At 44.7% G+C, this 13,750-nt stretch overlaps 2 protein-coding genes across 2 annotated transcripts in view; one reads left to right on the forward strand and one right to left on the reverse strand.

Moving 5' to 3' along the window:
- The window catches only part of LOC138662565 (RNA-binding protein 34-like), a 31,049-nt gene extending 29,905 nt beyond the window's left edge, over nucleotides 1–1,144 (reverse strand). The window contains exons 1-2 of the mRNA XM_069748355.1: nucleotides 1,089–1,144; nucleotides 21–138 (exon numbers count right to left, since the gene is read on the reverse strand). Of these exons, the coding sequence (XP_069604456.1) occupies nucleotides 21–85 (65 nt within the window). The 5' untranslated portion in view covers nucleotides 86–138; nucleotides 1,089–1,144. The remainder of the gene's footprint in view (nucleotides 1–20; nucleotides 139–1,088) is intronic.
- Nucleotides 1,145–5,606: 4,462 nt separating this feature from the next.
- LOC138662566 (ficolin-1-B-like) overlaps nucleotides 5,607–13,750 on the forward strand; it is a 59,197-nt gene continuing 51,053 nt past the window's right edge. Inside the window, exon 1 of the mRNA XM_069748356.1 lies at nucleotides 5,607–5,861. Within this exon, the coding sequence (XP_069604457.1) occupies nucleotides 5,792–5,861 (70 nt within the window). The 5' untranslated portion in view covers nucleotides 5,607–5,791. The remainder of the gene's footprint in view (nucleotides 5,862–13,750) is intronic.

Raw genomic sequence — 13,750 nt, forward strand, 5'->3', positions numbered from 1 at the left:
ACATATATATATTTACTCACACTGCCTTAGCATTTTTCTTCTTTTTCTCCTTTTTAGGTTTCTTTTTCAATCCTTCCATCTTCATTTTTTTTTTTTAACAGATCTGTATGCAGCCTCAAACAGTAAATGTGCTGGATTCTGATAGACATTAAGGGGGAAAAAAAAGTAAATGTAAAAATAAATGAAAGAAAATGATGTACAGTACATATATTTCAATAGAAATACAAGTACACTTGTTATAAGGGCTGCTGATCTGATACAGTCTGTGGCCCGATGTTGGCCCTGGACAGCAGCATCCTTCTCTTGCTCCACATAGTTCTGGTCTCTGCCCGCACATGCTAAAAATGTTGATAAATCATGAAGGGGGGGGGGGAGAGAGATTGGGGAGCTGATCAAAAATATAATTGCTTGGTTGATGAGGATTTTTTCATTTAAGTCTTCCCCTTTAAGAATGTAATACCGCATTCCTGAGACCCCTGACCACAATATGATTTTGCAATGGAAGCTGTGATCAGCCTGGAATTTTTCCCACAAGGAATATGTGACAACCATTTAAAGGGGCTGTCCGGCACCACTGACTTCCGAATGGGAGGGGAGCAGTGCTGATAACGTTACGCCCCACACGCCTCCAATCCTGGCAGGTACGAGGGGCTGTAACAGCACTGCGCCCCTCCGATGCAGAAGCGAGAGGCAGCGGACAACCCCTTTAAGAGCTCAAAAGCTGCTGCCCGCTCCCTCACCCAATCAGGACCCCTATATAATGTTCACGTTTTTAATAGGGCAGATGATGTCTTCATGAGACAACCTCCTATATGGTGTCCCATGCATGCTGGGAGTTGTAGTTCAACAACTGCTGGAGAGCTCCAGGTTGTAGACTGCAGTCTTCAGCTTCCTGCTCAGTGGATTGATTTACTATCAGCTTTTCCTACAGTATCCCGGGATTTGTAGTTCCACCATTATATCTCCAATCCAGGGCTATCTATAATACTTTACAACCATAGCACCGTCTTTTCCATGCGCCTTTTATTACACACACCCCGAATTTCTCCCGGAGACCCCCTATAAGTGTAATCAGCGGCTGCACCCACCGTAGCTCGCCTCCATGTGCTGCTCCAGGACTTCTATTACTACTTCCGGGTCCTGCAAACAGCGTGTTGTGTTTTTTTTTTCAACAATCTTTATTAACAACACACTGCATTGGAGCATATGCTCGGAGCGTTTTGCTTCTTTTCAACGAACTTTATTTAACAATGCAGATGCTTCAAATTACAGTCATTTAATTTTATATATTACATTCTCTGTGATATGTTCTGTAACCCTAAAACAATCCACATTTTACTGGGGGTTTTTTTGCATTTAATTTTTGGAGCTTAGCACAAGTTAGTGAAAGTGGGCACTATGGTGCAGTTGCCCCTAGCAACTCTTTTGGTAGCTGCTGTTGACTACTATGAAATTAAAGTTGGAATCTGATTGGTTGCCCTGGGCAACGGCCCCAATTTTCTTCTTATGCTAATGTTGATAAATCTCTCTTAGGCCACGTTCACACTAGCAGTATTTGGTCAGTATTTTACATCAGTATTTGTAGCCAAAACCAGGAGTGGAACAATCAGAGGAAAAGTATAATAGAAACAAATGCAAAACCAGGAGTGGAACAATCAGAGGAAAAGTATAATAGAAACAAATGCACTAGTGCTAGTCTGTATTATCACCCACTCCTGGTTTTGGCTTACAAATATACTGAGGTAAAAAAAACTGAACAAATACTGAACGTGTGAACATGGCCTAAGAAAGAGTTGGTGCGATTCGATTCTCATGACCCTGTACATCAGCAATGTCCACTGGACAGGGGCCTTGAGAGCAACCTCCTACGTATGGCCATCCATTTTGCCTTTTTGATTAGCAAGCCTGGTACACCATCACGGTTGCGGCACAATGCACATGTAATGTTGCGCCAGGCTATTTAAAGGAAGTGCCGCAGTTGCCGGGAGGTATGAGGTTGTTCTGAAGGCTCCCGTCCAGTCACACTATTAGTATTTGGTCAGTAATTGGTCAGTATTTTACATCAGTATTTGTAGCCAAAACCAGGAGTGGGTGATAAATACAGAAGTGGTGCATAAGTTTCTATTATACTTTTCCTCTGATTGTTCTTCATCTGGTTTTGGCTACAAATACTGATGTAAAATACTGACCAATTACTGACCAAATACTAATAGTGTGACTGCAGCCTAAGGCTGGGTTCCCATTGCGTTATGGGACCGCGTTAAACGGACAGCGTTGCACGGCGAAATTAACGCCGTGCAACACGGCCGTTAACGCGCCCATTCACGCTAATGGGAACGCGCTTCACTAGCGCGTGCCATGTTCGGCACGCGCTAGCGACGCGCCGGTGATTCCTGGCGTGCCGCGGACGCTGCTTGCAGCGTCCGAGGCGCGCCCGCGGTCCGTTCCCCGCTCTCGCAGATCGGGGATCTGCGAGAGCGGGGACGTTACCGCGACCCCGACCGCAGCCCCATAGAAAACATTGCGTTAGCGCAATCCGCTAGCGCTAGCGCTAAACGGATTGCACTAACGCAATGTGACCCTAGCCTAAAGCTACTTTCACACTAGCGTCGTACGACGCACGTGTCAATGCGTCGTTTTGGTGAAAAAACGCATCCTGCAAAGTTGGCTGCAGGATGCGTTTTTTCCCCATAGACTAACATTTGCGACGCATTGCCACACGTCACAACCGTCGTGCGATGGTTGCGTCTTGTTGTGGCGGACCGTCGGAACAAAAAAAGTTACATGTAACTTTTTTTGTGCGTCGTGTCCGCCATTTCCGACTGCGCATGCACGGCCAGAACTCCACCCCCTCCTCCCCGAAACTCACAATGGGGCAGCGGATGCGTTGTAATAATGCATCCGCTGCCACCGCTGTGCTGCGTTGTCACAGGATGCGTCGGTACGTCGGCCCGACGCACTGCGACGGGCCGACGCTAGTGTGAAAGTAGCCTTACTCTACAGTACCCAGAATGCAAAACACCATCTCTGGGGGTTTCTCTATAGAGTTGATGCCTCATGCAGTTATAACATCAATGCAAACTCTCCAAAATCATTCCAAAGCCTCCTAGGAAAAGGGGACACATCACAAAAGAGCTGGTAAATCTCCTTGCTGCACATTAAAGCTTCTGGAAATCTCTCAGGAAGATGTGAGTCCAGGAGGTTTCTCAGGCAAAGAAGTGTTAATGAAGCCTGAAAAGGGAATGCGGGTAAAGTACAAAAACTTTAAGCACTGCATTCCGGTGCACCCAGGGTGCTGAACATATGAAAAAGGTGCAAATAGGGTTTGTAATAAATAACACAAGTGCAATAAAGATGAATAAATGAGGAACAGACTGGTACAGAAGGAGAAGGGACCCTGCCCACAAGGGCTAACAATCTACAAGGGGAAGCAGACAGTAGTGAAGGTAGAAGCTGCGTATATGGCAGTGTAAGAAGAGCTGGGTTATTGCGGGGTCTTAGCTTACTTACACAAGATGAGTTTTCAGGTTAATGAACATTTCAAAGGTGGGTGAGAATCTGACTGATGGGGGTCCTGGGTTCCTGAGTATGTGGGAGGCCTTTATGTGAGGAGCAGACAAGAAGTAGGGTGAAATGTGAGGACTCAAGATTATGTATTAGGCCAAATTAAGACGTCTGTAAAACAAGGTCCCTGCACAGTCTGGCCAAGAGTCTCTTGACTTGAACTTGACTGCCTCATATAGGCCTATAAGGTTGTAAAATTCGGGTTAGGAGACCCGCGGCCAGTCCATGCATTGCACTCCGAACTCGGATTGTGTTTTATGGATATCTGAATTTGGCCTTAAGTAGTTGAAGATTCAATCAGATATGTATGGACGGAAAAGGTTCTGGATGCCATGTATGTCATTGGGCACTGGTAACTAGAATAGAAAGGTAGATTAACTGGGCAGCAGAATTAAGGGTGCGTTGGAGAAGCTCAAAACTGTTTAAGTGTTATTAAAAAAAACAACAAGTTATTCACTTTCCAAAAGATAGGGGATAACTTGACAATCGATGGGGTCTGATCTCTGGGAATCCTAGTGATCCCAAGAACAGGACTCTGCAGACCAGTCCTGAATGGAGCAGAGGTGTGCATGCTTGACCTCCGCTCAAATCATTGTCTAATGGACTGCTGGAGAAAGCAAAGTTCTGTACTTGTCCCATTGACAATGAATGGAGCAAGGACAAGTACATGTTCCTCCACTCCATTCAGGATGGGCCGCACTGTTCTGTCCTTGGAATTTCAGAACTCTGATCACGGGGAGGTCCCAGTGGTCAGACTCCCTGTGAACAGTAAGTTATCCCCTATCCTGAGAATAAGAATAGGAGAAAACTTTACATGAGAGGTGGAAAATGATGTGGGCAAATTCCTTAATGGATCAGGCACTGGCAGCCCTCCCATATATGAGTACGTCAGTAGTCCAGGCTCACAAATCTGATTGTTCTGTAGACTTTTTCTACAGTGAGGAAAGACAGAAATGTCTGAAATGGGAATTCACATCTGCTAGCCTTATCCGGTGGAGATAGCAGTGATAGCGTTCATCTTCTCTATAGTGATGAAAGGCAGAATTCTTTCTTGACACCAAAAATCAACTAACAGAAATAACTTTTTTTTGTTGCATAAGGCCAGTTCACAAGGTAGTTACATGTTAACTTAGAGAATCCGGGCCTCATACTGTTCTTATTAAACTGAAATTTACAGACTTTTCCCACACTAAGGTGAAATATTGAATACACAGTGCAGCCTAATGCTAGATATCCCAATCAGTCGCGTATCATAGGATTGTGGTTGAGGGGGGTCAAAAGGATAGTTGCCACAGCCCACTGGTGGACACCGACAGAAAAGTGGCCCCTGTGGAAGGAAGATATATGGGCCATTTGCAGCCCAAGAGGTCCTATAAATGCAAAATTGCACCTGCTTTGGAGGTATAAATGGGCCTCCATGCAGCAGCACAGGTTGCACCAATGATATGTCCGCCCCTGCCTCAGCCATAATATTCTATGGCTGCGCACAATTTTGCCCTCCTCTCCCACTGTCAACTGAGACAAGACTTCAAAGTACCCATAAAGTAGTTAGTATCCAAGCAGTGACCATACAATGCCAACTGCAATCAGGTGCCACATATATAGATTCAACCATAGTGACCATACAATGTCAACTGCAATCAGGTGCCAGATATATAGATTCAGCCATAGTGACCATACAATGCCAACAGTAATCAGGTGCCACATATATAGATTCAGCCATAGTGACCATACAATGCCAACTGCAATCAGGTGCCACATATATAGATTCAGCCATAGTGACCATACAATGCCAACTGCAATCAGGTGCCACATATATATTCAGCCATAGTGACCATACATTGGCACTTTTACCATGTACAGTACTTGTGAAGGTGTCAGAAGCAGCATTGTCTATACACATCTGCCATCACAGTGCCCATGAAAATTTGCCAAGTGCAGCAGTGCCAGGCCCAGTAACGCCCTTATAGTCGCTTTCACAATGCCTTTATAATATTTGTAATAGTGCCATCCTTTTTTTTTTTTAAGAAAAACATTTTTCTGTTGCACGCAATGTCGTGTGAGAAGAATGATATCGCATTATCTGTTTCTAGGGCTGTGTATTTCCTAATGACGGGATAAGAAGGGGAGCGGCTTAGGCATGGTGAAATCTATAAGAGGAGTCGCTCCTCACATCCCTGGATCTTGCAGAGGGATCTGACACAAAGAAAGTACAGATCAAATAATCATGTGGCTTTCATTCTTTGCTGTAATCTGCACGGTGGTCGCCTTCTGCCACGCTGGTGATTCCTGTCCAGGTGAGCCCCTTCTCATTTTATACACAGCATTATTTTTTGGGGGGGAGGGAAACAATTCCAGATATTAGCCAAAATTCAGAAGTAAAGTGCACTAAAACCAATGTTTTATATTTGTTTTGGAGGTTTTCCTCACTTTTGGTGCTTTTGTTTTAAAGATATTATGCTCTAGGAGATGTGATGTTTATTTTAGGGATTTCCCTATAGGTTTGTCTAAAGGACCTATACAATGCCATTAAGAATGTGTGAATAAAAAAAAGGTATAACCCCCACCGAAAACAAACAATTGTACAAAAGTCACACCTGGGTTTACTCCTATAGTCTTGGACATGTCCTGTACACAGATCTACTTGGGAGTACTACATGATTTCATTTACAGTGGCATGTAAAAGTCTGGGTACCCCAGGTTAAAATTACTGTTTCTTTTGTATTTCAGGCAAAAAATATATACATTTTCATCTTTTACATTTTAAAATTTACAAAAAGAAAAATTAACCAATGCAAAAGTTTGGCCACCCTGCATGGTTAGTACCTAGTAGCACCGCCTTTTTGCAAGTACCACAGCTTGAAAATGCTTTTTGTAGCCAGCCCAGAGTCTTTCAATTTTTGTTTGAGGGATTTTTATCCATTCTTCCTTGGAGAATTCTTCCAGTTCTGTGAGATTCCTGGGTCGTCTTGCATTCTCTGCTATTTTTAGGTCTAGCCACACAGTTTCAATGATGTTCAGATCAGGGGACTGTGAGGGCCATTGTAAAACCTTCAGTTTGCGCCTTTTGAGGTTGTCCATTGTGGATTTTGATGCATGTTTAAGATCACAATCCATTTGTAGAAGCCGTCCTCTTCCTCATTTCAACTTAAGCTTTTTTACAGATGGTCTTATGCTTGCATCAAGAATTTGTTGAAATTTGAACCCATTCTTCCCTCTATCCGTGAAATGCTTCCCGTGCCATTGGCTATAACACAATCCTAAGCATGATTTATCCAATCCCATGCTTAAAGGTTGGCGAGATGTTCTTTTCTTGAAATTCTGTGCCCTTTTTTCTCCACACATACCTCAAACACTGTGGCCAAAGACTTCTATTTTAACCTCATCGGTCCATAGGACTTGTTTCCAAAATGTATCAGGCTTCTTTAGATGTTCTTTTGTATACTTTTGACACTGAATTTTATGGTGAGGACGCAGGAGAGGTTTTCTTCTGATGACTCCTCCATGAAGGCCATATTTGTGCAGGTGTATCTGTAAAAAACAAAAATCTAAAAGAATACCCCGAAAATATAACCTTTAATTTACTGGGTAAAACTACCCTATATAGGGTCAGGAGACAATAACAACCTTAATACTATAGTCTTAACACTTTTATACAATACTAAAAAGGATAGAGACTAATGTGGTGGTGGGGGAGACAATTCTCAAAATTACCGAAGCTATTATAAATAACCCCTTTTTTGGCGAGCCTTTCATCAGATAATATATAAACAAGGGTAGAAGAATAGCCTAAATGTGCATCTTTAGAATATCAATATTTTACTTTCTCAATGCATATGACCTTTAGTTTCACTAACCAGACTGATGCAGGGAAATAGTCATAAAACAATAATTAGAAAAATGAGATTGTACTCATCCAAATAAGGCGCCCATCCCAACGCTTTTCCCCCTAGGAAAATAAACCAGGGTTCATCAGGAACAGGGCTTCTCCAAGCAGCTATAGTGAGCCGTGTCTCGCCGTCACCACTTGCAGTAGAGGGCTACCTTGTATTTGGGAACTACCAAAATAGACTGATGCAGTCTCTGATTAAGCACTTTTGCACAATTGCAAATCAGGGAATCATTGGTGTTGGTGGTGGTTTTTCTTTAAGTTCCCCTCTAGGGTCTGAAGGGAGAGCCGTCGGTGTCAGGTAGGGTGAGTAGGGAGAGATCACCCCCACCACATTAGTCTCTAGTGTAAAAACTATAGTATTAAGGTTGTTATAGTCTCCTGACCCTATATAGGGTAATTTTACCCAGTAAATTAAAGGTTATATTTTAGGGGTATTCTTTTTGATTTATACCCAATTTATGCTTCAGTTATATATTTTTTGGTACTAATGCAGGTGTATCTGAACAGTAGAACAATGTACAACTCCAGAGTCTGCTAAATCTTTCTGAAGGTCTTTTGCAGTCAAGCGGTGATTCTGATTTGCCTCTCTAGCAATCCTGGGAGCAGCTCTGACTGAAATTCTGCTTGGTCTTCAATACCTTATCTTGACCTCCACTGTTCCTGTTAACAGCCATTTATTCATTACATTTCAAACTGAGGAAAGGGAAACTTGAAAACCTTTGCTATCTTCTTACAGCCTTCTCTGTTATGGACCTAGTGGTTAGGAGCACCCGGAACGACCTGATGGTTAAACTCACACAGGACAAGCTCTGGGAAGTGGGAGCTCTGCTGACCGCAACCCCTAATCCTATCACACAACTAGAAATAGCCGTGGAGCGTACCTAACTCGGCCTAGACGCCTCTTCACAGCCTAAGAGCTAACTAGCCCCAGAGAGAGAAAATAAAGCCTACCTTGCCTCAGAGAAATTCCCCAAAGGAAAAGGCAGCCCCCCACATATATTGACTGTGAGTTAAGATGAAAGTCACAAACACAGAAATGAAACAGGTTTCAGCAAAGTGAGGCCAGACTTAGTAAACAGACTGAGGATAGGAAAGGTATCTTTGTGGTCAGCACAAAAAACTACAAAAAGACCACGCAGAGTGTGCAAAAAGACCTCCGCACCGACTCGCGGTGCGGAGGTGCCACTCTGCATGCCAGAGTTTCCAGCTAGCAAGGTGAAATCATGATAGCAAGCTGGCCAAGGAAACAATGAACAAATAAATAACTAGCAGGGACTTAGCTTCTGCTGGAGTAGAAAGGTCACCAGAAACATCCAAGAGCGAACTGAACCAGTACAAGAACATTGACAGCTGGCATGGAGTAACGATCTGAGTGGAGTTAAATAGAGCAGCCAGACAAAGAATAAACTACATCACCTGTGGAAGGAACCTCAGAAGCAGCAGCTCCACTCACAGCCACCAGAGGGAGTCGATGGACAGAACTCGCCGAAGTACCATTTATGACCACAGGAGGGAGTTCGATAATAGAATTCACAACAGTACCCCCCCCTTGAGGAGGGGTCACCGAACCCTCACCAGAGCCCCCAGGCCGATCAGGACGAGCCAAATGAAAGGCACGAACTAGATCGGCAGCATGAACATCAGAGGCAAAAACCCAGGAATTATCTTCCTGACCATAACCCTTCCACTTGACCAGGTACTGGAGTTTCCGTCTCGAAATACGAGAATCCAAAATCTTCTCCACCACATACTCCAACTCCCCCTCGACCAACATCGGGGCAGGAGGATCAACGGAGGGAACCATAGGCGCCACGTATTTCCGCAATAACGATCTATGGAACACATTATGGATGGCAAAAGAAGTTGGAAGGGCCAAACGAAATGACCCAGGATTGAGAACTTCAGAAATCTTATACGGACCAATGAAACGAGGCTTAAACTTAGGAGAGGAAACCTTCATAGGAACATAACGAGACGACAACCAAACCAAATCCCCAACAAGAAGTCGGGGACCAACACAGCGCCGGCGGCTAGTGAAACGTTGAGCCTTCTCCTGGGACAATGTCAAATTGTCCACCACATGAGTCCAAATCTGCTGCAACCTGTCCACCACAGTATCCACACCAGGACAGTCCGAAGGCTCAACCTGCCCTGAAGAGAAACGAGGATGGAAACCAGAATTACAGAAAAAAGGCGAAACCAAAGTAGCCGAGCTGGCCCGATTATTAAGGGCGAACTCAGCCAAAGGCAAGAAGGACACCCAATCATCCTGATCAGCAGAAACAAAGCATCTCAGATATGTCTCCAAAGTCTGATTAGTTTGTTCGGTTTGGCCATTTGTCTGAGGATGGAAAGCCGAAGAAAAAGACAAATCAATGCCCATCTTAGCACAAAAGGACCGCCAAAACCTCGAAACAAACTGGGAACCTCTGTCCGAGACGATGTTCTCCGGAATGCCATGCAAACGAACCACATGCTGGAAAAACAATGGCACCAAATCAGAGGAGGAAGGCAATTTAGACAAGGGTACCAAATGGACCATCTTAGAGAAGCGATCACAAACCACCCAAATGACCAACATCCTTTGAGAGACAGGGAGATCTGAAATAAAATCCATGGAAATATGTGTCCAGGGCCTCTTCGGGACCGGCAAGGGCAAAAGCAACCCACTGGCACGAGAACAGCAGGACTTAGCCCGAGCACAAGTCCCACAGGACTGCACAAAAGAACACACATCCCGTGACAAAGAAGGCCACCAAAAGGATCTAGCCACCAAATCTCTGGTACCAAAGATTCCAGGATGCCCAGCCAACACCGAACAATGAACCTCAGAGATAACTCTACTAGTCCATCTATCAGGGACAAACAGTTTCTCCGCTGGACAACGGTCAGGTCTATCAGCCTGAAACTCCTGCAGCACCCGCTGCAAATCAGGGGAGATGGCAGACAAAATTAACCCCTCTTTGAGAATACCCGCCGGCTCAGGAACACCCGGAGAGTCAGGCACAAAACTCCTTGACAGGGTATCAGCCTTCACATTCTTAGAGCCCGGAAGGTACGAAACCACAAAATCAAAGCGGGAGAAAACAGCGACCATCGAGCCTGTCTAGGATTCAACCGTTTGGCAGACTGGAGATAAGTCAAATTCTTGTGATCCGTCAAGACCACCACGCTTGGCTCCTTCAAGCCAATGTCGCCACTCCTCGAATGCCCACTTCATGGCCAACAACTCTCGATTGCCAACATCATAATTGCGCTCAGCAGGCGAGAATTTTCTAGAAAAGAAGGCACATGGTTTCATCACCGAGCCATCAGAACTTCTTTGCGACAAAACCGCCCCTGCTCCAATCTCAGAAGCATCAACCTCGACCTGAAATGGGAGCGAAACATCTGGCTGGAACAACACAGGGGCAGAAGAAAAACGACGCTTCAACTCCTGAAAAGCCTCTACAGCCGCAGAGGACCAATTGACCACATCAGCCCCTTTCTTGGTCAAATCAGTCAACGGTTTGGCAACACTAGAAAAATTAGCGATGAAGCAACGATAAAAATTAGCAAAGCCCAGGAACTTCTGCAGGCTCTTCACAGATGTCGGCTGAGTCCAATCATAAATGGCCCGAACTTTAACAGGATCCATCTCGAAAGTAGAAGGGGAAAAAATGAAACCCAAAAATGAAACCTTCTGAACTCCAAAGAGACATTTTGACCCCTTCACAAACAAGGAATTTGCACGAAGGACCTGGAACACCATTCTGACCTGCTTCACATGAGACTCCCAATCATCCGAAAAGACCAAAATATCATCCAAATATACAATCATGAATCTATCCAGGTACTTTCGGAAAATGTCATGCATAAAGGACTGAAACACAGATGGAGCATTAGAAAGCCCGAATGGCATAACCAGGTACTCAAAATGGCCCTCGGGCGTATTAAATGCTGTTTCCCATTCATCGCCCTGTTTAATTCGCACAAGATTATACGCCCCTCGAAGATCTATCTTGGTGAACCAACTAGCCCCCTTAATCCGAGCAAACAAATCAGACAGCAGCGGCAAAGGGTACTGAAATTTGACTGTGATCTTATTAAGAAGGCAGTAATCAATACAAGGTCTCAAAGAACCATCCTTCTTGGCCACAAAAAAGAACCCTGCTCCCAACGGTGATGACGACGGGTGAATATGACCTTTCTCCAAGGATTCCTTTATATAACTCCGCATAGCGGCATGCTCTGGCACAGATAAATTAAACAGACGGCCCTTAGGAAACTTACTACCAGGAATCAAATTAATCGCACAATCACAATCCCTATGAGGAGGTAGGGCACTGGATTTGGGCTCATCAAATACATCCCGGTAATCTGACAAAAACTCAGGGACTTCAGAAGGAGTGGAAGGCGAAATTGACAGCAATGGAACATCACCATGTACCCCCTGACAACCCCAGCCGGACACAGACATAGATTTACAATCCAATACTGGATTATGGACCTGTAGCCATGGCAACCCCAAAACGACCACATCATGCAGATTATGCAACACCAAAAAGCGAATATCCTCCTGATGTGCAGGAGCCATGCACATGGTCAATTGAGTCCAGTACTGAGGCTTATTCTTCGCCAAAGGCGTAGCATCAATTCCTCTCAATGGAATAGGATACTGCAAGGGCTCCAAGAAAAAACCACAGCGCCTGGCAAACTCCAAGTCCATCAAATTCAGGGCAGCACCTGAATCCACAAATGCCATAACAGAATAGGACGACAAAGAGCAAATCAGAGTAACGGACAAAAGAAATTTAGACTGTACTGTACCAATGGTGGCAGACCTAGGACAATCGGAGATAGCATGAGTGGAATCACCACAGTAAAAACACAGCCCATTCCGACGTCTGTGTTCTTGCCGTTCAGCTCTGGTCAAAGTCCTATCACATTGCATAGGCTCAGGCCTATGCTCAGAGAATACTGCCAAATGGTGCACAGCTTTGCGCTCACGCAAGCGCCGATCGATCTGAATGGCCAAGGACATACACTCATTCAGACCAGCAGGCGTGGGAAATCCCACCATGACATCCTTAAGGGCTTCAGAAAGACCATTTCTGAAAATTGCCGCCAGGGCACACTCATTCCACTGAGTAAGCACAGACCACTTTCTAAACTTCTGACAATACATCTCCGCTTCATCCTGACCCTGACACAAAGCCAGCAAGATTTTCTCTGCCTGATCCACTGAATTTGGTTTATCATAAAGCAATCCAAGCGCCAGAAAAAACGCATCTACATCACGCAATGCAGGATCTCCTGGCGCAAGGGAAAATGCCCAGTCTTGAGGGTCACCACGCAACAAAGAAATAATGATTTTTACTTGTTGAACGGGGTCACCAGAGGAGCGGGGTTTCAAAGCTAGAAACAGTTTACAATTATTTTTGAAATTCAGGAACTTGGATCTATCCCCAGAAAACAAATCAGGAATTGGAATTCTAGGCTCTAACATAGGATTCTGAACCACAAAATCTTGAATGTTTTGTACCCTTGCAGTGAGATGATCCACACAAGAGGACAGACCTTGAATGTCCATATCTACACCTGTGTCCTGAACCACCCAGAGGTTAAGGGGAAAAGAAAGACAAAACACACTGCAGAGAAAAAAAAATGGTCTCAGAATTTCTCTTATCCCTCTATTGAGATGCATTAACACTTTAGGCCAGCTGTACTGTTATGGACCTGGTGGTTAGGAGCACCCGGAACGACCTGATGGTTAAACTCACACAGGACAAGCTCTGGGAAGTGGGAGCTCTGCTGACCGCAACCCCTAATCCTATCACACAACTAGAAATAGCCGTGGAGTGTACCTAACTCGGCCTAGACGCCTCTTCACAGCCTAAGAGCTAACTAGCCCTAGAGATAGAAAATAAAGCCTACCTTGCCTCAGAGAAATTCCCCAAAGGAAAAGGCAGCCCCCCACATATATTGACTGTGAGTTAAGATGAAAGTCACAAACACAGAAATGAAACAGGTTTCAGCAAAGGGAGGCCAGACTTACTAAACAGACTGAGGGTAGGAAAGGTATCTTTGCGGTCAGCACAAAGAACTACAAAAAGACCATGCAGAGTGTGCAAAAAGACCTCCGCACCGACTCACGGTGCAGAGGTGCCACTCTGCATCCCAGAGCTTCCAGCTAGCAAGGCAAAATCATGATAACTAGCTGGACAAGGAAACAATGAACAAATAATTAACTAGCAGGGACTTGGCTTCTGCTGGAGTAGACAGGTCACCAGAAAGATCCAAGAGTGAACTGAA

This window comes from Ranitomeya imitator, chromosome 2 (genome assembly GCF_032444005.1).
Source record: "Ranitomeya imitator isolate aRanImi1 chromosome 2, aRanImi1.pri, whole genome shotgun sequence".
Classification (NCBI taxonomy): domain Eukaryota; kingdom Metazoa; phylum Chordata; class Amphibia; order Anura; family Dendrobatidae; genus Ranitomeya; species Ranitomeya imitator.